This window comes from Emydura macquarii, unplaced genomic scaffold, assembly GCF_026122565.2.
Source record: "Emydura macquarii macquarii isolate MOO-44397 ecotype Brisbane River unplaced genomic scaffold, CSIRO-AGI_Emac_v2 contig_3114, whole genome shotgun sequence".
Classification (NCBI taxonomy): Eukaryota; Metazoa; Chordata; order Testudines; family Chelidae; genus Emydura; species Emydura macquarii.
In genome coordinates, this window is record NW_027133251.1 from 6317054 (window position 1) to 6342697 (window position 25644).

Consider the following 25644-nt stretch of genomic DNA (forward strand, 5'->3'; position numbering starts at 1 on the left):
ATGTTTAATCCTCTTTTAAACTTGATTAGGAATAAGAATGACTTTGTTGTACTTATTTTTGTGATTAAAATATTATAAATATGTGTGGGTAAAGGGAAGTATAATGCAATTTTTTAAAATCTGATGCTCATAATCTTTTAGCAAGAAAGGCTTACTGAAGAGGAATATATACTTTAATTATTTTAATGAAGAATTCAGCATGCTAGATCACTATAGCAACTGAAGAATTTCAGTAGTCACAACCATAATACTGTTAATATCAATGGGGTGTAAATTACTCTAACAATACTATTTATATAGCTAGAGATGGCAGGGACTAGAAGACAAAGGAATATGTTTTTCTTTAGACATCTGAAATTACTCTACTTTTAGCTTAAGCTAGTGGAGGTGAGCCTGTGAATATATTACAGCTCTTTGTTTCCAGTGAACATTACATGTTCAGAGTGCAGGGACAATGAGGAAGGTAAGATTTTGTTATGCAAGAGTGTTTGTGACCAGACAGATGTCTGAGAAGTTAAGGCACACTGCCAGATGGCTATGGGTTCAAGTCTAACCTGCAAACTCTGCATATTGAGCTAATAAAGAATGCATTCTCAGTGCATATGGGAGGAGGTGGGATAGTGTATATGACCTCAGTAAACCACTTGGAATTCAGTGCAAGTGTATGAGATAGCAGCAATCTCATCTCTTATTTATTACTTGTTTGTAGGTGAGGACTTCACCCAAAAATGCTTCTTTAAGGTCCTCCCCCCAAAGCTTCAGAAGAGTCTATTTAAAAAAAAACAAAAAACCAACAACCCTAAATTAGTAGATATTTTTAAAAACTTCACCACCACCTTTCCTTAAATAAACAGAACATGTACTAGGAAGGTGCATTTGCTGTATTCCCTGTAGGCATATGCAGATGAACTGTGAACAATGCCCTCCTCCCCCTTTTTTTCCCCCTATTCGTGCAAATCAGGATGTGACAGTCAGTTGACAAGGAGCTGCATGAAAGCAGATTCCATGGAATAAAATCAGTCTTTGGTTTTACTATAGTAATAGTGAAATAACACCTGCCATATTTTTTTTTAAATTCTGCTGATTAATTTAAGTGACTTTTTTCTGGAAAATATTTATTTTCAGATTAATATTTTATTGCAGCTGGAGTTACCCTTTAATTGAGAAACTGGGGGTTCAAAATTATGACCCTCTAAACCATCTTTAGCATCTCCTGCATGGTATTTTCCTTCTCACTGGCAAAAGCATAAAGAAGAAAATATCAGCAAACTGAGGTTTGGACAGGAAGGCAAGTTCTTTAAAAATTGAGGCTGATTTCTCCAAAGAATTATCTTCCTTCCAGTAGCATGTGTTATATCTCAAGGGACTAGCTGACCGAATGTAATTTTATAATCAACCTTCAAATGTAACTGAAAAGAAATTGTCCAGATATCACTTCAGTCTGATAGCTGTGAAATATGTGAATAGGGAAGAAAAAATTTAAATAGCAGCATGTCATGTACAGCTTTCTGTAAAATAAGTATAGATTACACCTGTGTGACATGGTTTATGGCACAGGACGGAGTGAGTGGAGCAGGGCTTTCTGTGCACCTCATCTGTGAAGATGCTTTCACATTCTTTATTCAGAGAGGAAGATAGTGCCAAACTGTGACCTTCGCTGTTTACCAAGATAAGAAAATGTGAGAATTATCAGGTACCACAGGTCTTGAACCCAGGCCTGTGGAATGGCTGAGCAAGAGCCTTTTCTTCTGTGCCATCACACTACAAGGTCAGATGAGGGAACTGCAGCTGATACCCTCCCACCAGAGGCTACATCCAATGACTCAGCTGGGTCAGTTAACTAGCAGACTACTGATTGGATACCACTGGGTATACAGTTTCCTGTTCCTGTCCCACCCCTTGACTGAGCAGCTAGTTGCTAATCCTGCTGCTGACCAGACCCCTGAGACCAAGTTTCTGCTTCCTTGCCCGGTTCCCACTCGTTATCTATCGTTCCTTGTGAGTATCTGCAGCTTGACCCTCGGCATGACTTCTCACTCCAATTCTGGCTTAATCCTTGATGTGGCTCCCAATTGACTCTGGCTTTGACCTTTGACATAACTTCCAACTGTGGCCATGACTGACCATTAGGTTGGATGTCCCCATTACAGGCCCTGACAGCAAATACACAAGTATATGGGCTTGATTCTTCAAGCACCAAGAGCTTCCTGTGACTTTGCTGGTGATGTGAATGCACAGTACTTCTGAAAATCAGGCCCTGTCTTTTTACTTATTTTCAGTCACCATCTTTTTCAGGTTCAAATCTCTGCAAACAAATTAATGCTAACACAATTGGACCATCTCATGCTTAATGTCAGATTAAAAAATTAAACGTTGTGTATTTTGTTGGTAGCACTTCAGAAAGTTGAATGAGATCTCTCCAAGACACAATTTTCACCATTTTCCAACTTTAAAATATTCTGTTTCCATGTACATATTAGTACATGCCAGAGATGTGAACATCCTCAGGCTCAGGGAAAAAGCCTTTTTTGCTGCCCCTTTAGTTTTAGTTCAGTACAAATGTATCTTAGTGAATAGAAACGTCTAGCAGACAGGTGAATCAGCGACACTGGAGTAGTGCCCCCAATGCTCTCCCCTGCAGCCCAAAATAAACATGCAGCCTTGGAAACACTCTTAAGACTCCTCATCTTGATTACAATTAGCAGGAAGTCTCAGCATTTGATAATAGCAATATGGGACAAACAGCTCTAAAGACCATAGTTGAAGACTAGCTGCCTTAATCTTTCTAGACTCTGGTCTTCCCAACTTCTCCTTCCATCGCTATTTAAGAAGGAAACAATCACAGGGACTAGCACCTGCTTCATGCTTCCCCAACCCTCTGCATGGAGCGCTCTCACACTATGCCACCTCTAGTTGTTGTCCCTTCTAAAGACCCACTTCTGCCCACAGAATGCCACACAATTAAAACTAGATTGAGAAATATAAAAAGTTTCCCCACTCCCCCTCCCCCACACTCCAGACAAGGTAATCCCTTTTTCTGGATCTTCCACTTTTTCTTCGAGTGATGTCCCTCTGAGTGCTCCACTTTAGGTGTTTGTGCACCCTTGCACTCATAATCGGAGATTTGTAGTAGCAGTGACCCGGTTGGATTGCACATGTGTGGTCCCCATCTCATGCTCCTTTAGGCAGTTATCCATCACTATGTGACCAACCTCCTCTCAGTTCCTTCTCTTCCACCTTTGGCTCAAGTTGGAGCTCCAGCAGCACCTTTTTGCCTAGTCTAATTAATGTATTTTTATTTGTTAGACTTAGTTCCATTGATCCCTGAGAAAGAGATATATTCCTCTCACCAGTCTTCTCCAATCTACATGTCCACCAGACCTGATCCACCATCTCACAGAGTTTATCATACTGGACCCAAAGAAGGACAGTGGTACGGGCAGCCATGGTGGCCACCGATGCCATTTTCACCACAGTGGGCTTATTGGAATCCATGGACACAATACCAACTGCAACACCACAAATCCTCCAGCCCATGCAAGATGAGTATGCAACACTCACCCCACATTCTGTACCAGGACCATCGGAATTCACTGAGGACTTAACCAAAGAGAACAGGTCTCTGACCAGGAGATGGCACAAACAGCACATTTTCCCTCAACTTCCCTTGATGACACCATTATTCCCCTTCCACCTCCCCATGAGGGTGACAATTTTAAACAATTTCAGTAGTTATATCAGAGAGTTGCCAGTTCTCTGAATATATCCTTGGAAGAGGTCCAGGAAACACAGCATGAACTACAGATGGCCACTTTAGCCAAGATCGCCTTGTCCATGAACAGCACCATTATGGAACCTGTCAAAACAATTTGGCAGACCCCAGCAATGATTCCACCAACTTGCAACAGGTCTGACAAAAATTACTATTTCCCGGCAAGGGAACAGAATTCCTATTCTTGCATCCTGCACTAAATTCCTGGGCCGTGGATGCAGTCCATGAACGGGGCAGTCAACACCCCAAAAATACACTGTATGACAAAGCCTGGTAAAGGCTCAATGTCTTTGGACATAGTCTATTTCTCATCGACTTTACGCCTCAGAATCGCCAACTACGAAGCATAGCTGGTAAAATATGACCACAATAACTATACCAAATTCTCGGAGTTGATGGAATTTTTTCACGAAGAGAAAAAATAACAGTTTAGGTCCCTTATTTCAGAAGAGCACCTTTTATTCAGAACTGTTTACAGGCCGCCCTGGAATCAGCAGACATGGCTGCAAGATCCATAGCCACTGCAGTAGTCATCAGGAAAGCATCCTGCCTCCATCCCTCTGGATTTCCCAGAGAAGTCTAATCAATGGTGGAAGACCTTCTGTTTGAAGGTTCAAAGCTCTTTGCCACCAAAACAGACAAGTCCATTCACACAGCGAAGGACTTTAAGGCAACTGAGATTCTTGAGAATCTATACACCTAGAACCAAGAGAAGACAGGGAAAATATGACACACCACAAAGATTCCGAACCACTTCCTACACTCAGCACAGACAATATGGACATCAAAGCCACAGAGGCCTGCGAGGAGACGGCAACCTCATCCTCAAACCACCACATCTCAACAATCAACATCCAGGCAGCAAATTTGAAACACTTGTCAAGGGCCCAAGAATCCCACACCTTCTAATGCTGGAACCATCTACCATCTCCCAACCATTTGGAGATCGCCTAATTCCCTTTTATCCAATCTGGTAAACCATCACAACTGACAGATGGGTATTAGAGAGAGTTGAGTATGGATTTTCCAATCCTTGTACTTCCACACTCTTCCTCTTCCTCCCCCCCCCCCCCCCCAACCATCCTTTCCTGTCCCTTTTCAGAGACCCATCTCACAAATATCTATTGCATCAAGAGGTAAACCACCTCACACACTTGGGCGCAATAGAGCTAGTACCAACAAAATACAGAGGAAATGGCTTTTATTCACATTATTTCCTCACACACAATAAAACAGGAGGGTGGAGACCCATTTTCGATCTATGATGGCTCCTGTTCATGAAAACTGAGCACTTCAAGTTGGTCACAGTAGCCACCATCATTCCAGCTCTAGAAAGGGGGGGGGCTGGTCTCGACCTACAGGATGCATACTTTCATATAAAAATTCATCTGTCACATCGCAGGTTCCTTCAGTTTACTCTAGACCTGCATTACTTCCTATACAATTTCCTACTCTTTGGTCTATCCTCTGCCCCTCGAGTATTCTCAAAGGTTCTAGCTGTAGTGGCTGCCCACCCACACAAAAATGGAATCATGATATTCCCATACTTAGATAATTACTTACTGAAAGCATCAATTCGACAGCAAGCATTAGGTGCAACTGAAGAAACAGTAGCTCTGTTTGAATGATTAGGCCTTCAGATAAATACAGAAAAATCAACGCTAACACCAGTACAAGAACAGGAATTCGTTGGCACTTATTTCAACTCGCCTGAGGCCACAGCATCTCTAGCATGACATTGATTCTTCACTCTGAACAACCTCATCTCCACAACACTAAACAGTCCTCAGATAATAGCCAGGACTTGCCTCCAACTTTAGGACCACATGGCTGCAACAGCCTTTGTTGTCAAGCACGCAAACTTACATAGGAGGAGCATACTAGCTTGGCTCCACATGACCTATTGCCCATGAAAGCACAGTATAAACAGAAAGCTTTACAATGCCAGACAAGATAAAGCACTCACTTCTCTGGACACAACCAGACAATGTCTGCCTTGGAGTGCCTTTCGTACAGGACTCCCCAGTGATGACCATCACAATGGATGCATCCCTCCTAGAGCACGTCTCAACACACAATTTACTTAGGGTCACTGGTCACCAACAGACTCCCCACTTCACATAAATCTACTAGAATTATAAGCTGTTCACAATGCATGCTCCACTTCCTCCCCATAATCAAGATCAGGACTATACAAATCTTCAGACAATGTTGCATTCATATTCTGCATAAACAGTTAAGGAGATGGCACGTTCATGCTATCTGTGCACAGAAGCCATATGGCTATGGAACTGGTGCATCGCACACAACATCCACATCACAGCATCATACCTACCTGGAAGTCAAAACACCACAGCCGATGCATTAAGCAGGAGCTTTTCTCAGGACCATGAGTGAGAATTGGACACACGAGTGCTAAACAACATATTCAAGCAATGGGGAATCCCAACCATAGACTTATTTACGAGTACACACAATGTCAAGTGTCCTGAATGTTGTTCCAGAGTAGGACTGGTCCATCATTCCCTGGGCGATGCCTTCCTTATCAAATGGAATACTCCCCTCTTATACCCCTTCCCTCCCATTCCCCTCCATGTGCAAATGCATCACAAAATCAAACTACAACAGGCCACAGTAATTCAGATTGCTCCCACATGGTCTCGACAAACATGGTTCCCTTACACTGACATTTGCAGAAGGTTTCAACCATGTTTCTCTTCTCCCTCATTCCCTTTCCCAGGACACATGTCAAATCCTGTATCTGAACCTAGAAACTCCATCTCAAGGTGTGGTTGCTACAAGGACCCAAAATAACCTACTCGGAGGAAGTACAGAACATCTGTTTAAACAGTTGTAGAGTGATTACCCAACACACACATCCAAACAAATGAGATGATTTGATAACTGGTGCCAAAACAAAGAGGTCACACCAGCTTCTGCTCCGTTATGCTTGATACTGGACTACTTACTAGAACTTAAGAAATCAGGACTCTCTGATCTCAATGAGGGTACAACTTTCAGCTTTTCTCTCATTTCACCACAGTGTGGACGACCCATTAGACTTTGCACACCCAATCACCAAAAGGTTTCTTAAAGGCCTCAGCAACACTTTCCCAGAAGTAAGAACATCTTCCCCATCATGGGACCTCAACCAGTTGTTCGAGGTACCACTGGACTCCCGTTTGAACCTTTGGCGACTTGCTCTCTCCTCCACCTTTCAGTGAAAATAGCCTTTCTCGTCACATCCACATCAGCCAGATGCATTGAAGAACTGGGAGCCCTCATGGCGGACCCAAAAACGCCATCTTCTTTAAAGATAAAGTTACCTTTAGACCACATCCCAAATTGTTACCTAAGATTGCTTCCTCATTTCACCTCAACCAGCCCATCCATCTAACAACATTATACCCTAAACTCCATGACAACAGACGAGAATTGATACTTCATACCTAAGACGTCCGCAGGGTGCTGGCATTTTATATAGACAAAACAAAATAATTCAGCAAATCTACAAAACTATTCATATCAATTGCTGAATGCTCAAAAGGAGACACCATATCTAAGCAGTGGCTTATCTGACTTATTTCTGACTTATCAAATTATGTTATCATCAGTACAACCTAAAGGGATTCATACACATTCCTCTAGGGCAGTAGCTACCTTGATAGCATTCCTCAATAATATATCTGCTTGTAAAGCTGCAGCTTGGGCCTCACCACATACAATCGCACAACACTACGCACTAAAACAACATGCAAGTTCCGACGCACTTTTCGGATTTACCATATTATCATCTGCCAGGACTTCAACTCCAAAGCCCTCTCCATCCACTGGAGGGCACTGCTCTGAAGTCACCTAAAGTGGAGTATGCCCAGGTGTTACCCAGGGTTCCTGGGCCCGATAACTTTTAATCTCCGTGCGTTGGTATCAGGAAATAAAGCAAAAGAAATGCAATACCTCCACCTGCTATATGGCAGGCACAGACAAGTCAAAACTAAGGGCTCTTAACTTAAATCTTTAGTTTATTGGTCTTTAACAATTCCCATTGGAATTACCTTCACTGGAAGTCTCAACTTATTAGTCTTAAGCACGTACAAATACAATAGGCGGTTAGAGTACCCCAAAATTTGATAGTTACCCCCCCAGGTTTGAGGCAGTCTTCAGGTGAATCAGTCACAGATTTCTGGATGGCCAGCCCTTCTGTCTGTGCCTGGAGATCTTTTCAAAGTGTCCACAAAGCAATCCGCCTGACTCAGACTCGCTACCTCCCTCTTATACCCCAAAAGTTAGAGACCTATCAATCAAAAGAATGTTACATAGCTGACCAAACAAATCAATCACTTGACAAAAGCAGGCGTTAGAGATGTCACTAAACATACATATATATATTGTTAGGCAAGCAGTTTTAAGCTGGTAATCTGATAGCTAAATTTCCCTATACGGACAATTCTAAAATAATATCCAGACTTCCTGTTTTTCACAGACATTTGCCCCAGCATATTCAGAGAGAGAGAGAGAGAGAGAGAGAATGCAAGGAGCCAGGCTCACTTCACGTGTTGACAATCTATCCCCTTCCCTTCCCGGTTTGCCTACTTGTACTAAGTTCCTGCAAAGGCCTGAAAATGGCTAAAAACAGTAAGCAGAACAATTGCTAGTCTATCCCAATAACTGGCTGTGGCTTGGACACCTGGCTGGTTGCTAAAATGCCCGTTCACAGGGACATCGCTTGAAGAAGGAGAGGGTTGCTCACCTTGTGCAGTAAATGAGGTTCTTCGAGATGTGTGTCCCTGTGGGTACTCCACTACCCTCCCTCCTCCCCTGTACTTCGGAGTCTTCACACTAAAAGCTCTGCAGTAGAGCAGGAACTAAAGGGGGTTGGTTGCACAGTGCCAGATAACCACCTAAAGCAGCATGAGTTGGGGACCGCGCACATGCGGCTCAACTGGGGCACTGCTACTACAAACCTCCGATTATGAGAGCAGTGGCGCATGAACACCTAAAGCGGAGTACCCACAGGAACACACATCTCAAAGAACCTCAGTTACAGCACAAGTGCAGTAGCCTTCTCTTTATCTTGTTTTTGTCTGTTTCGGCTAACTCTGAAGATTTCCGGAATAGGGACTGCCTTAAAATCTGTGTGTTAAGCTGCCATTGTATAATTAGTAATTAGAATATAAATGCCTTTTTTTCCAGCCAACAACAGCTTGCTTTCTTATTTTCTGTGCAGCTGCTATAGTAATTGCTAATTGTGGTGGTTGTTTTTCAAATAAGGCAATTCTATATATTTTTTGTAATGATTGAAACCTGTAACCAATTTCAAAGCCAATATCTCAAAAGGGGGATCATCACTTTTGAGATGCAGGAACAATGCAGCATTGTCACACTTCCAAAAAAAAAAAAAAAAAAAAAAAGGAAAAAAAAAAAAAAAAAACTTCCCAATTTGAACAGAAAAGCCAGATGGCTTGTATCTGTCCTTCATGGCAGATATGACCTTTAAATTAGAAAACATTGGGGACCAATGATTCATCGACACACAAAGAACTCAGCAAGCATTAAAGAACACACTGCTCTAATTGACTGAGCTCTGCTTCAGATGTTCATTGATTACAGTAGATGTCACTACTGTTTCATTTATAAGCCAGCATATCAAGGACATGTATGGGTAAAAGTCCCCCTTCCCCAGCAAGCAGTTGATAACTACAGTATGGGTAGTTAAGTATGTGCAGAAAGGCAGTGAGATTCAGGTGATTCAAGTGGAGTAATTTTCTTGCTGGGGAATATAATAATGCTTGTGCATTTACAAAGCACTTTGCATGTTCAAATCCCTGTGCAAATATTAACTAATCCGCACAGCACTGCTTTGAGATGAGTAACAGAGTTTGTCAGAAAACAGGGAAAGTGGGGAGGCTTTGTTTTTTTTATTGAAATTTCACATGTTGAAATTTTCTGCATCTATAAGCAGTGTGCCCCCATTTTATAGACAGAAAAATTGAGTTGGGTGAAGTGATTTTCTTAAGGTTACAGGAGGAGTCATAGGCAGAACCATCAGCCTGATCCAGTGCCCTTTGAAGTCAATGGGAATCCTTTGGTTCAGGAAAAAGGAACAATTTATTAATAATCCTTCACTCTTGTACTTTGAGATGCTTGGTAAAAGTCAGTATAAAGTACTTTAGCAATAATTAATTATGTTAGCACATCTGTGAGGCAATTAGGTGTTATACACATTTGATAAATAGATAAGCTCTAGAGTCCCTGCTCTAACCACTAGACAGCAGTTCATATCAATGAAGCAACAGAGGTGAGGTATCTGGGAAGTCTGTACCATGTCACAAGTCAGCTATAGTATGGCCCAAGGGATGGATGATCTGTTGTGGTTGATAGTGAACATTACTAAATTTAAGCTGTCTGTGCTTCACTAAATTCCGTAACACATGTACCTGAATCCAGTACTAGAAATCGGTAATCTGGAAGTAATGTTTGTTCTTGTGGTTTGCCTGTGTACAGTTTTGGACAGTGGTTGACACCTGTCTTTGTTTAATTGCTTGAATAGATCACTGTTTGTAAGAGATGGAGTCATATAATTTACCCCTGTATTTCTGGGTTTATTCATGCTGAGAGGAGTCTTTTTTGACTTTCTGTGTCTGTACAAAACATTGATACGTTTTACTGTTGTGATTGAAAATAGTTGATCTGGTTTATTTCAACATTACATCTACCTACTGCTCTGGAGTAGTGGGGAAAGTCTAACCTTTTGGGGGAGTTCAACATCAGCATGATTTATTTTTGCCTAATGATATTTTGCATAGACAGACGTACCTTTCCCTCCATTTATTTAAGGACTGCAGCGGTAGAGCTTGCTATACACTTGTCTTTCTATTTCTAGGGTATTAGTTTTGCAAATGTATTAGTCTTATAATTTTGCATCTGTATAAATGCAAAGTAATGCACATTGGAAAACATAATCGCAACTATACATATAAAATGGTGGGGTCTAAATTAGTTGTTTCCACTCAAGTAAAAGATCTTGATGTCATTGTAGATAGTTCTCTGAAAACATCCACTCAATGTGCAGTGGCAGTCAAAAAAGCTAATAATGTTGGGAATCATTAGGAAAGGGATAGATAATATGACAGAAAATATTATATTGCCTCTATATAAATCCATGGTACTCCCAACTCTTGAATACTGAGTGCAGATCTGGTCACCCCATCTCAAAAAAAGATATATTGGAATTGGAAAAGATACAGAACAGTGGAACAAAAATGATTAGGAGTATGGAACAGCTTCTATATGAGAAGAGATTATATATAGCTTCTATATGAGGAGACTGGGACTTCTCATCTTCAAAAAGAGATAACTAAGGGTATTTATTTCTTCTCATAACACAAAAACTAGGGGTCACCATATGAAATTAATGGGCATCAAGTTTAAAATGAGCAAAAGGAAGTATTTCTTAACACAATGCACAGTCAATCTGTGGAACTCTTTGCCAGAGGATGTTGTGAAGGCTAAGACTATAACAGGGTTAAAAAAATAACATTAGGTAAATTCTTGGAGGATAGGCCCATAAGTGGCTATTAAACAGGATGGGCAGGAATGCAAAACCATGTTCTGAAGTGTCCCTAGGCTCTGTTTGCCAGAATCTGGGAATGGGTGATCGGATGGATCACTTGATGATCACCTGTTCTGTTCATTCTCTCTGAAGCACCTGACATTGGCCACTGTCTAAAGACAGGATACTGGGCTAGATGGACCATTGGTCTGACCCAATATGGCCATTCTTATATTCTTCATTTCAGATTATATCAGGGTAGAAAAATCCTAAGAAAAGTTGCTATTTGGACATAAGCACACTCTTGTTTGTCCAGATCATACCACTGCTTCAATTATTAATTTTGGCTAACGTGAATGAGACTCAAAGCTAAAACATTTCGTGTTCTGTTTACATATTGTTGCTGCTAACATCCTTATTTCTGTAGATCAGAGAGGAAGAGGATCCGATTTAGCATCTGAGAATGTTGGTGATACCTTTGCTCAATTCTACAAATAAAAAAACCTTACTGAAAGCTTTAGATGCTTTCACAGAAACTGTAGTCTATTCAGTATGGTAGGATTTTTGCCTCAAGACAAAAGCTGTGGTCCTCTCCAAAACACCATGTAGGTAAATCTATTCATGTGAATGCAAGAAACATCTGAATAGGTGGAAGAATTAACTATTTTGACATAAAACTGTAGAGTAGAGAGAACCAAACAATGCCATGTTCAGGGAACTATGAAGCGTGGTAGGAGTCAAAGCAGAACGCTGAATGCTGACTGTCATTAACAACTTTAGATGAAAAAAATAAAAATCCCTGAACTGAGCATTCTAGTATCTGCAGAGAATCTGACATCAAATGACTTTCTTTAAGTCCTGGCAATGGTGTTACTCATGGGTATGTGCAGGTGCATGGCTTAATCAAAAGATACTCTGGTTTTTTTCATCTAGAGTAGTGGTTTTCAACCTGTTGTCCACGGACCCCTGAAAGTCCGCAGACTATGTCTAAGATTTCCAAAAGGATCTGAACCTCCATTCAAAATTTTGTAGAGATCCACGAATGAAAAAAGGTTGAAAACCACTGATCTAGAGGATGTTACTCAGTTGTAGGCACACAGATGTCTTAAAAATTTCACTAGCTGACTGCAATGAGCAAATCTTTATTCCAATGATCAAATTATTGAGTAGCTAATCATAGTCAACACCTGCAGTGCTGCTTAACCTTGCTGGAGGCACAAGTAGTGGGCAGCTTATATAATGACTGATTTACAATTAGTCTGTGAATTAAATATCAATAAGACTATTTAAGGGAAAAGGTTCTCCTGTAAACTATTCAGTCAGAATGTGAACATGGGCATCTTTTGTCCTTTAATTATGAGGAGCATTCAAGCAATTTCAGATAAGCATTAACTCTTGATAATATATTGCCTTCAAGTTTTTCAAAAAGTAATGAAAATGACTTAAATCACACCCCAATTTACTAATTCATTTCAGGCACAGTTTCTTTTTAACAGCGAGTGACACAACCATTGACACAAACTACCCAGGCAAGTGGTGGATTCTCAATCTCTTGAGGTCCTCAAATCAAACCTGGATCTCTTTCTGGAAGGGATGCTTTAGTCAAACATGTATTAGGCTCAATATTGGGATAAATGGGTGACATGTAATGGTCTGTAATATACAGGAGGTCAGACTAGATGATTTAATGGTCCCTTCTGACATAAAAATCTACTAAGCCATTTTTTGGGGAAGACCGATTTGTCTTGTGGCTACAGCACAGGACTGGAAGTCAAATTTGTGGCAGTGGGAAATATTCAATTCTTGCACAAAGAACAAATGTAACAGATGGAGTGGGCAAGAACTATGCACTGGATTTATGTTGTTTTCTCTGTATTTCCTACATTGTTCCTATTTCTAATAGAGCAAAACAAATTTAAATGTAAACTACTACACGTCAGTTTGTATTAGATTATATAAAATTAGTTTTCCACAAACATAAAGAAAGGGGCCCCTGGTGGTAGACCTTTCATTGCTGTTGCTTGTGGGACAGTATTCAGACATTTTTTTTTCCCAAGTAAAATTAAAATATTATGTTTACTGCTATTTTCAGACACACACACTTGAGGCAGCCCACTGTGCTAGTGGTATTGATCTGCAGGGCCAGACAAGCAACCAAAGTTCAGTACATTGAGAGCACATTGTACCTGTGCTCCTGCATTGGCTCTGGCTTTCTGTAAACTTGTATGTGACATTCAAGGTGTTGACTTTAACTTGCAAAGCCCTAAACAGTTCAGAACCTGGTCCCTCAGTGAGTGCCTCTCTCCCTGTGTGATGCTGCCCCAAATGAGATCAATGGTGGTTTCTCAGCTGGAGGACATTTAATGCGTGCAAGAAAGAGCTGGTAACATGTCACACTCCAGGATTGTAGTTTGGCTTTGGGACTAGCTTTCCCTTCTTGTCCCCCGGAGCTCAGATTTGTTAACCTCTTGAGCAAGCTGGAAAGCCAATCTTTTATCTCAGGCTTTAGGGGAGAGGTTGAAAGTTGTTTGGTGAATATTTATCTACAGTCAATCCTTTATATTGCTTGTCAATATACGGCTAGCTCTCCTGTTCTGCCTTAGAGATTTTTTTAAAACAAATTTGGAGAAAATAAATACTTTTCTAGCCTACACCTTAGCTAAGGCTAGCCGTGCCATGGAAGCAACATAGTTAGCTCTTTGGAGCACAGAGAGATGTGTGGGGTCACTTATATGCAACTTCTCTGACTGGTTTTAAGAGACAGTGCTGCCTAGCTTAAACAGGAGTCCAGTCAAGCCAGAAAGAGTGCAATTTAGACCCTCAAATTGGTGGTAGGTAAGACTTGTTTCTTTAACAATAGAATTATAAATGATTCTCCCTGGTAATCATCTGTTTATTTCTCTCTTAAGCTAACTAAGAAAAAGGAACCCTAGCAAATTAACTAATACTTTAAAGGCTTTGTGTATATATAAGCTTGATGAATCAAGACATAAACTATTAAATGCTTATGGAACTAGCAGGATATATGAAATATGTTGTCCCTTCCTTTTATAAAACACACTTCAAATCAGTTTCTATGACACTGTTTACTTCCATCCACATTCACATCATTAGAACAACAGTAAAATATTCCCAATAGCAATAAATCAGACATCATTTCTATCTACGGTTCACCCAGAATTTCCACCTAAGTGTGGCTTTGGCCATGTTAAATATTGTATGAAAGCTTTCTCTGTTGAGCAAAGCAGAAAGATGCTTTGTTTGACGCTCTATCTACAATCTCTCCAGTTGCTGTGGAACATGTTGTTCGGTGCAGCAGTAATGGAATATGCAAAGAGCTTTGGCGCATATCAGTTAAAAGAAATATCTTTGTCTGGCATCGCAATGCTTCTTAGCCCTGTGCTGGGTCACTGACTCAGAGATGTTGAGAGGAGCGTCACCTACTAAATCTCCAGTTTCATCTTCTGCAGCGTTTTTTTTCTGAATGTCTTCCAACCAATCACTGATCAGGTCTAACCCAATTGTGTTTGAGATCTGTTGAGATCACGTGGCTTTAGGATTATATTGCAATTTTCCTCTTCCTCTGTTTGGTAGCCAGCTGAGCTCACATTTGAGGTGAGCCTGCGATGTACAGAACAAAGATGTGAGATTTTTTTTTTCCTGTCTATTCATTTCCCTCGTGCATTCAATTTAAATGGTGAGCAGCTTCTTATACTTGTCTCCATGCCTTCATCCATGCTATCCCTTGTTCACAGAAGGACCTTTCTCAGGGCCTGTCTCTTTCCCACATTCAAATTGTATATGAAGACTGTAAGAAACATACTGACACTGCCATACTTGAGAGTAACTGGAGTATTGCTTTCTTGTCCTAATCATATGTATTTCTTAAGATAGCTGTTTATTTGTTGTTCTCTTTTGCCCTAGTCGTCTGTTCTTGGAACCAGAATTGTGCCTCTACTGTATTTAGAAAATGGTATTTCTATGTATTTGATAGCACACTCTGGGTGCTACCAAAATAATTTTTTTATTAATTTTCTGAAGATAAAATTAAATAGTGGGAAGAGACTGTAAGCTCTTTGGGGCAGGGACTGTTGTTTTTGTTCTGTTTGTACAATGCCTGGCACAGTGGAGTTCTGGTTCATGGCTTGGGCTGCTAGATGCTACAATAATATAAATTATAATAACTTGAAGCCTTAAAAGACAGTAGCCTCATTTTATCTAACCTTTTAATCTTTGTCCAAGCTTCTCATTCTAGAATATACAAATAGTAATAGTCAATATTTGTATGGAATTCTGTTTAATTTGATTCAATAGACAAGTTTAATTTTAAAACAAACTTTAAATAGCATGAAAAAGGAGGGCTTGGGTAATTTAAATTCCAAAAGTAAGGTTGTATATAAATTGCACAAGGTTAACTTGTTTGTTTTGATGTCTTTGTAGTAGGCACTCTATTTGTGTATTTCAGATCCAAGTATTTGTGATTTCCCAAATCATGTAAAAACACACACATCTCTTCCCAGTATTACCTGTATTTTGAGAAACTATGGGTTGCTTTGCAACTGAGAGATTTGAAGTAACACATTAGTATTAGTTTTGCTACAAGAGCCATAAATCGGTGTTCATTAATCTTGCTGCTGCTGCTACTGCAACTCAAGAAATAATTTATTTCTTCGTGTTCCTTCTCACCTAGTTTGTAGCTGTCATTTTTAATTGCAACACTGAAAACCTTTCATGGAAGGGTCTAGTGCTCAGCAGTATTTGATCCTATTGTTAATAGCAGTCTAATTTTAATCTCTAACTAGCAGAATTGGTATATTTGGACAGAAATGTGTGCCCATCTCCTCTCAAGGAAGGCAATAAATATTTAATAGTCATTATCAACATTTGGCTGATACAGCATCTTAACATCAGTAGCTTTAAGGCTCTTGACGAGGACATTCTTCTACAAACAGATTAAAAAATGAGTAGAGTAAGTGCTTGATTACAAGGATTGCACAGAGCACAGTTTAGCGTTACCTTTGCTAAAGTATAATAACAGCCTCACAATGATATGAATATGAAAAATGATCTGGAAAACTGTGCCTTGATTCAGGAAGGTATTTAAGCATTTGCACAACTTTAAGCACAACTAGTCTCATTGATGTCAACTGGCAACTACTCCCTTGTTTAAAGTATCTTTCTGAATAGGGATCCTAATGGGTTGCTAAAGGTTAAAACTGTATAATATCAAAAATAAGGGGCTTATAATTTAGGGTTTTCATTAGGCAAGCAATAAACAGATAAATGACCAATTGTAGGGATGTTCTATTACAGAGCAATGAGCAATCAACTCTTGATTGTCGTCAGTGTGTGTATGATGTGCTTGGGTAATAATACCTAGAGATGAAGTAAAAACTGTTTTTGCTTCTGATTCTCTTGGCATTGCTTTGCCTTCATAAATGGAGCAACATTGATTGAAAGACAGATCACATTAGGCTAAAAACATATATTTTGCTCATCTGGTTTTTGGGTTTTTTCTTGTTTTGACTTAGCAGTTTTGTTCATGTTTCTGAGATCTATCGCATTTTGCACCCAGAATTCAGTTGTGGGTGCACTTTGGAAAATTGTGCGTATAGAGAAAAAAGTGATAATATTCTTTCTATTCCATCACAGGAAATATTAAACAGCAAATATTAAAGTTAATATTTAATTAATATTTTGACTGTGTAACTTGCACTCAGAAATATTAAAAGAACTGGTCACAGATCTCTCTGAACTTTTGATACTCATTTTTAACAAATTTTAGAACTTCTCCAGTGTTCCAGAAAATGGAAAACAGCAAATGTGCCAATATTTAAAAAGATGACCAGGGTACCTATAGCTGCTTAGTACTAAATCAGACCTGAATAAATTCATGGAAAGGCTGATAGGGGATACAGTCAGTAAAGACCTAAAGGACGCAAATCAACATGATTTTAAGGAAAATTGGTCTTGTTAGACTTGACATTGATTTTTGATGAGATTAGAATTGTGTTTGATAAAAATAGCCAAGTTGACATAATATACTTTGCCTTTTGTAAGGCATTGACTTAGTCTTGCATGGCATTCTGATTGAAAAAGTAATGCTAAACTAAATCAATGTAGGCCATATGAAATGGATTGAAAACTGGTTGACTGATAGATATAAAAAGAAACTATAAATGGAAGATCTTCCTATGGGGTATGTCTAGTGCATTACCACAGAGAATTGTTAGGTCATTACTGTTCAATATTGTTATCAGTGATCTGAAAGAAAATATAAAATCATTGCAGGTAAAGCCTGCAGAAGAGACAAACTGGCAGTGGTAAATAACAATGGGCTCAGATCAGTTATTACAGATGACTGTATCACTTGGTACAGTGTGCTCATTTGAACAGCATGTGTTTTAATAAAGCCAAATGCAAGGTCCTACATCTAATAACAAAGAATGAAGGTCATAGTTACAAACTGAAAGACAATATCCTGCAGTGCAGTGATTCTGAAAAGGACTTTGGGGATAATGGTGGCTAATCAACATTAAGCTCCTAGTATGATGCTATAACTAAGTGGGAAAACATGATTGTGTGATGTATAAGCAGAGAAATATAAAGTAGGATTCTTCAAAAAGGATGTTGAGAACTAGGAAAAGGTTCAGAAAAAAGCTACAAAAAATATTCAACTTTCACAAACAAAAGTGTAGTGAGAGACTTAAGAAGCTCAATATATTTAGCTTATCCAAGGGAAGGCTAGGAGATAAGTTTGATCACAATCTATAAGTACCTACAAAGGAAAGAGATTTCTGATAATGAACTTCTCTTTAATCCAGCAGAAAAAGGTGTGATGAAATCTAGTGGCTGGGAGTTGAATCTGGATAAATTCAGACTAGAAATAAGTCATAGCTTTTGAATAATGAGGGTAATTAATCACTGAAACAATTTACCTAGGGACATGGAGGTTTCCCAGTATCTTGAAGTCTTCAGGTGAAACCTGGTGCCTTTCTAAAATATATACTTATAGCTCAAAAAGTGATGTTCTTGTACAGAAATTCCAGGCGTTCTATGACCTGTGTGCAGGAGATCAGACCTGTGATTATAATGGTCTATTCTTCTCCTAAATCTATTAGTTAGATGCACAAGTGCTCATATTTGTTACCCAACATTCTTTAGGAGCACAAAGAGGTAAATTTGCACCAATAAAAAGACTGAACCTCAACCCTTTCAAAATATACTCCTTAAGTATACATTAGTCAAATTGTTACAGAGGCTAGTCACCCTGTGGCAATGGTATTGGGAATTCCAAACATTGAAGCTGGGAGTGGTAGTGGTTAGAGAAGACTGTGTATTCAACTCCTTGGTTTTAGTCTCAGGTGTACTGACTCGCATGATCTTCGATAAGTTACCTGAGGTAATTTTAGGCCCCCTGTTGAAGCGGGATGATTTTTCTGTAGTGCTGAGCACTCATAAAAAACATTGGCCAGGTATTTAGGTGCCTGACTTTGGGGACTCCATTTGAAGGGGTTCACTCTTCACATCTGTGAAATGGTTATTGTTTGCTAATGTAGCTAAGCTGTTGCCAGCTCAATTTAAAAAAAAAAAAAAGTTTTATTATAGGGGAGAAGTGTCCATGCTTGAAAGATACTTCCGTGATTTTTGCCATCTTGACAAGGGCTGAACTATTCTTAAGGAGTTAGACTCTGAATTTATAAAAAGCCATTATTTCACCTTTATGAAATGTACATCAGTCAAGGTTTTGCTTGAGGTTGGGACAAAGAAAGCTAGACTCTTTGCTGCTTTATCCTTAATTATAATGCTCTCAACATTTAGTTTGTGTACAATTTGTAAGTACTGTGCAAACCATTTTGGTACAGTATTTAAAATATGCTGCTGTCAAAACAATAAACGATGTAAGAGTAGCAGTGTCTCCAACCAACTGTTCACATATGAAGGATGTAATCTGAGTTAATCAAATTCTCACCTACCATATGGATCAGTTTTGACAGGATTGATGTGCACATTCTTCCTCTGACTCCATATTATTTACTTAATTGTCTTAAAATTTCAAAAAGACAACTTATTCTAAATTTAACTTTAGGCAAAAGGAACCTCACAGGCTTTCAACTCTTAGGACCATCCAAAATATTTCAGCTATGTTTTCACAATAAAGCAAAGAGCTTTTTTCTCGCCCATATGTAGAGATCAAACTTGATGTGTCTCATAACAATGAATGCTAAGCTTACTTACAGACACTGTTTTATTTAGGTACTTGTAGTGGCACCCATTGCTCTAGCTTAGCTCCTAGTAGGCTGCCTGGTTTGAAACTTTGTGTCAGTAGATTGCCCACTTCCCCAAAATCAGATTTCTAAAACAAATATTCTGTTTGCTTTCAGTTATTGGTAGAAATGACTTTTGCTTTAGAATTAGACTATGATTCAGTAATAGGATTTTTCTCTCTATTCTAAATATGTCTAGAGTTTCAATGTTCTCCTCCTTTCCACTCCCCTGAAGAAATGCATACAGAATGATAGGATTGAATTCTTCTGCCCATAGATACTTGTGTGCAGCTCAGCTGTTCTGTCCAGTGTGAGCAGGATGTGCTTTTTGAATGATGGAATTTTCCCTGTTGTATAGAAATATAGTAAAATTTCATACTACAGTTACAGGGCCAGAGTTGTGTCTCTGTAAAAGGACTGATCTTTGTCATCTCTTCTTCCCAGGTGCAGGACAAGTTCCGTTTGGACCTCTCTGATGAAGAAGCTGTACATTACATGCAGAGTCTAATTGATGAAAGTGTCCATGCTCTCTTTGCAGCTGTTGTAGAACAAATACACAAGTTTGCTCAGGTAAGATACAACGGATTGATGGGCTCTCTGTGGCCTCATGGTGAAAAGAGGGATAGTGAGTGTGACTGTGAGTACAAAGAGATGAATGTTTTACTAGCCTGTACTTTGTTATGGAGTTTTGAAGTGGTTAAATGTTGTTAGCTTCAGAACAGCCTCCCAAATGATCAATGACAAAGCAGCCTCTGTAATTTTGCATGGTCAATGGCACAACCAGGAGAAAGGAAACTTTTAAGGGCCTGCCATCTCAGATTTTAGCAAGTGAAGGATTTCCCAGTTTGAAGTGTATTTATTAGTAATTTTCTACCTACGTATTAAAGATTTGGGATCTTAAACAGCTTTAAGATTCACAGTTCACGAAATATTATGAGCTAGATAGTCCTCTGCATTGTTTATATAGTATGAAAATTAAATCCATAAAAATAAAGTTCAGAAAGAGCAATCTTTTCTCAGTGGTTCCTCTGTTAAATAAACTGTGTGGTTACATTTCTCTTCTGATCAGCACCCACTTCTACTTTGTGGGTCTTCCCCGTGCAGACTTCAGAAGCAGTAGACAGCTGGTCACAGCAAGGGACAGCCTTCTTAAAGACATGTCCACAAAAAACAGGAGCAACTGTGCTGGAAAGTGCTATTCAGTCTTGCAAGTAGTCTGTTTTGGCAGACTCTGCGTAGGTGAGCTCTTAAGGATAAAGTCTACCTGTTGGACAGAGCTCTGTGCTGTCTCTGAATCCTGTAAGTGGAGGAGCTGCCACTCCTGAGCATGTTATCTCCAAGAAGAGAAATTTTAGCAAGTAAAAATGAAGTTCTCATTTTCCTACTCTTGCTTCAGTTCCAACACAATTACTGACTGTTGTTGATGGGTGACTTTAAGTGTTGGCTTCTAAACAGTGTATTCCAACTAGTTATCTTTATAAAGCTCTGAAGTCTCCATGGGGAAATAGTCTCCCTCTCCACTATCATTTTTAATATCAGAATGCACACTTCATTATGGGAAGAATGAAGTTTTAGCCACATAAAGTGTATGTGCTAATGCTATTGTAGTCCATTGTGGCGTGATGATATCTTTATACTGTTGTGCAATAAAATGATACTCTCAAAAGCATTTTTGTTCATCTTTGAGGTCATAAGGTTTTTCTGACTTGTCTAGATCACATTTATCAGGGATTTGTTTAAGATATTACGCTGTTTGCCTTAAGTATCAGTCTCACAAGGAGAAATGCAATTCAGAGAAGAATCAAGAAACTTTGTTCTCAAAAAACCCAGTCAGGCTTTAGAGAAATTTGTTTTCCAAAAGACTGATCAAAATCAAACCCAAACTTTAATTTTCATGTAAGGAGGACTGTTTCTGTGGCTATCCTTTGGGCAAAAGATCTTTCACTTAATTCTCAAGTCTGATGCAGACTTGTATCTTTCATTTTCAAGACGTTTGTTACCCTACAGCAGGGCTAGTCAATTATTTTTTGTGACGGTCCAAATTTTGTGCTCAAGATATAGTCAAGTCCAGACTCTAGAGAAAGTAATTTTAAAAATAAGAACAATCATGATAATAAGTAAATACATTTCCAGGTCCGTTCAAAAGCACCTGGTGGTCCAGATTTGGCCTGCAGTCTGCCCATTGACTAATCCTACCCTACATACTAAGAAATATAAGCTTAACTTAATAAATGTGTTTTTCAGTAATGACTATTTTTATATGTGAACAGAAGGAAAATGCAGAGAGAGAGAGAGATCTTTCATATTTATAGTCGGTCACTCCAGGTTACTGTGATTACTACGTGTAGGGCAGTGATTGATTCCTTGTAAGAACTGAGTTCAGGATCTAAGAGTACAAGTATCAAGAAGCTATCCTCTGAAGGTAAAAAATTGCACGAGTGTTTTTTTCTTTTGGTGTGACTAAGACACTGATTTTGATTCTGAATGGACCCACATAGGTGTAAAGAGAAAAAATGATGCCGGTCCTTTTCTAGACATGTCTGCGATAGAAATTCATTTGTCTTAAATGGCTGTCAGAATTTCCCAGCTAGCTGCTAATGCATTTTCCAAGCAGCACTAATAAATCAGAGTTTACGGATTTGATCTTGGTCATCCATTTTTTTAAAATTAGACTTGTTCATTCATAACCATTCTCTTCATTTGCCCATGGTTTTTAAATTGAAGACATGTTTGATGATAAATCATTGAAAAGCTGTCTTAAAATTCATTTAAAATTGTGTGTGGAGCAGGTATTGTGACTTAGCAGCGCACACCCAGTTTTCATATTAATTGTAGGGCTGTACCCATAAGAACCTCTGATTTAGGAAGCTAAGGGTTTCTAATAGGATGGGAAGCATATAGACTGCTGTTTTGTCCTTCATTCTGTTACTGTGCCTACATTGCAGCATATAGTGGAACTGATCTGGTAGGTAAAAGGCTTATAATTTGGCCAAATTTGAGCAAATTTTTACAGGCATGGCAAAAGCTGAAGGCTACCTCTGCCAAATTTCAAGTCCCACTTTCATCACTTAGGGCACTCTATAGCTCTTCAAAAACAAGGTGGCCAACATTTTTTAACGTGTGCATAGCAATGTAAATTTCCCTAACCTATTTTTTGGAAATGGCTGAACTGTTTTGGCTAAATTTTTCAGCCCAAACAGTTTGGCAAAATTATAAGCAGATCACAATGGTCCCTTCTGGCCTTGGAATCTATGAAACTGAAATGAAGACTAAGTCTTACAGTGGGAAGTATCAGGCAACCTTAATAGGCAGTGCTACCAGCCCCATTTATAATTCTGAGTTCCATATTTCTCCTGGATTCAATATCTAGATTTTTCCCACGATAAGTGATGTTAGCCTTCGCATATAACCAGATTTAGTGGTGAGTAGGCATTGGAGTACGCTGTTTTTTAGTGATTTGTAATACACAGGGAGTTCTAAATGAAGGACAAAATTCCTGCCACAGTTGCCTATGAGCACAGATGCTGTGCATCTGCACTTCTCATTGATTGGGCTCAGCACCTCTGAAAAATAGGCACATACACCAGAAGGGCATGAGTGGGTAGAAAACAATCTAAAACAATGAGGATGTGTCTCATTAACAGACATGGGGTGTATGGTCATTGACACAGGAATTTTCCATGGAACAGATGCATTTTTAGGAACATTTTTGTAGAAAGGAGAGGAATTACAATATGCTAATTAGGATGTTTTTCCAGGCGCTGGGCCTCATGTTGGCCTATAGTTACTCATGCCATGAGGGAGAGCATGCAAAAAGGTGCGTAGCCATGAGAGGGCAGAAGAGACAAAAAGAGCAGGTGGACTGGGTGTGAGACCCCCAGTGTGAGGCTTTTTTTAGAAAAAATTATGAATGCAAATATTGTTCAAGGGAAATAAATGTAAGAACCTCACCTCTTTAAGTTGTGTGTTGTTACAGTGGAGTTAGAGCGTTCTTAGCAATGTTTAATGTTTGTTAATCAAAGAGCGTTCTAATTAACTTTTTCTTTGTGTAGCCTTCTTTTTCTAGAAGTTGCTGCACAAATTTGCTGTGTAAAGTAGTAGACAAAGGAACAATTAATACTCAATTGAATTTACAATAAACCAGTCATCTTGTGCAGTGGACAATTGAAATTTTCAGTTTGTGCATATGTAATAATATTGTTTTAATGAATCACAGAGTATTATAAATAGCAATTAAAAATACTGTCTAAAATTAGGCACTTGTTTAAATCGCAGATTTTTGGCATAAAGCCATGTAATTTTTTGTTTGAAATGCCTTTCAGTGCGTTGTCTGTTTATAGTCGTTTATCTATCCATCTATATTTATTTTTCTTATCACTTCCAAAATGGACTTGCACACAGCAATCTGTGCTGTTTGTTGCACCTGTTAATATAAGAGCTATTAATAAGGTTGGTTATTGTAGTAACAATTACATGTCAGTGCCCTTATGCACCACTTTTTGTGTTTATGTAAAGCTCATGTTGTATAAAGAAGAGAACTGATTATTTTGGCATCAGTTTTGTTACTGAGAAGCAGTGATTTTTTTTTTCTATTTTTAAATAAATGACAGTGTATTAGAGACATGATTAAAAGAAGTTTTTGTTGAAAAACGTATCTATTTGAATGCCTGAGATCCTGTGTAATTTTTTATCATCTCCATTTTCAGTATCTCGATCTTCTCTTCTTGAAAGTCCCTCAAATGCAGATTCCCGTTTTAAAAAAAAAAAAATCTACTTTAAGAAAATATTATATTTGTGTGGTGACTGCTGAAGAGAAGATGATGTACATATTAATTTCAATTCACATTTATAAAGACTGAGTATCCTCTGGAGATGGTTATTTTCATTTTAGCAGCAGTACTAAAGTCTATATAGAGAGAAAATAGTAGAAATCAGATTTGACCATTTCCAGTTGTGGAAGTTACTAAATTACTTAGCTCTTATTGTCTTTATAAATTACAAATTCGGACTCTATTACATCTCAGGATTGTTATTTTAAGCACCGTTGTGAACATGAACATTTCAAACTCGTTAGTACAGTTTTGCAATTTTTTGTAGCAAAACAGTTCAATGGTTTTGAATAAGCTGAATTTAAATCATATTTAGGTAACTTGCTCTTGGGTTTCTCAGGCACTGTGGGCTTAATTAGCAGCCTTGGCAGCATCCCATGTTGGATCTCAAAGCTCTGGTAGATGGCGCTCCTTTCTCATTTGCTGCAAAGTTCCAATTTGGTTTCCCATATTGGAAAAGGAAATCTTGTAAACCAAACAAAATGCATCAGACACCAGGGAGAATGTTTGTGCTGGATGAAAACTATTTGTCAAGTGGAAAAGCTAACATAAACAGAGTGTATTTCACAGATATTTGTTCTATTAAAGGTCATGAAGTTCACCTGCCTTTAAGTGTTTTATGGACTTATGAAATCTACAGCCCAGAGTACAATTACACCTAACTGATTTTCTGAGTATCCAAGCTGAATAAATATCCTACTATGTTTCTTTTCTAGTATTGGAGAAAATAAACATCATCTACTTTGGGCGGAAAAGGAAGTATCAATGAGTGTTCAACAAGGAAATTTTCTTGAGTCATCCATGGACTTTTCAGGACCACACCTGAAGGCGAGAACTGAACATCTGACAGCACAAATTGCTTGGAGGGCAGGGGCTAGGTCTCTGAGTTATCATTATTACACGGTTTAAAATGACAATTATTTAGAAAACATGTATTTATTTCCCACTTTGGGCCGAGATGTTACTGAATATATTTCTTATAAAATATTTAAGCCATGTAGGTAAAATAAGCAACTTCCAAAGCCAAAGATGACTGGAAGAAGCTGCAGAAGAGAGATCCAGCACCTGATGGTGAATTTAGTTTTGTGTCTCGGTTACTATATTTTGGGACCTAGAAACTGAAGTCCATTGCTGCACTTAACTTGGACATTGATACATGCACTGTGCAGCCTATAGAGGTATAGACTGTGATTTCTCATTAGCCTAAAAAACAGGATTGTTGAA

The 25644-nt window shown here is 38.8% G+C and overlaps 1 protein-coding gene across 2 annotated transcripts in view; it reads left to right on the forward strand.

Moving 5' to 3' along the window:
* The window catches only part of PIK3C3 (phosphatidylinositol 3-kinase catalytic subunit type 3), a 126019-nt gene extending 100611 nt beyond the window's left edge, over positions 1-25408 (forward strand). The window contains exons 24-25 of one of the 2 annotated variants that reach the window (XM_067530866.1): positions 20036-20161; positions 25137-25408. In XM_067530866.1, coding sequence (XP_067386967.1) covers positions 20036-20161; positions 25137-25151 — 141 coding nt within the window. In that variant the 3' untranslated portion in view covers positions 25152-25408. Of the gene's footprint in view, positions 1-1626; positions 1838-20035; positions 20162-25136 lie in introns of those variants that run through there. The other variant, XM_067530868.1, reaches the window with a different exon arrangement.
* The last annotated feature ends 236 nt before the right edge of the window (positions 25409-25644 follow it).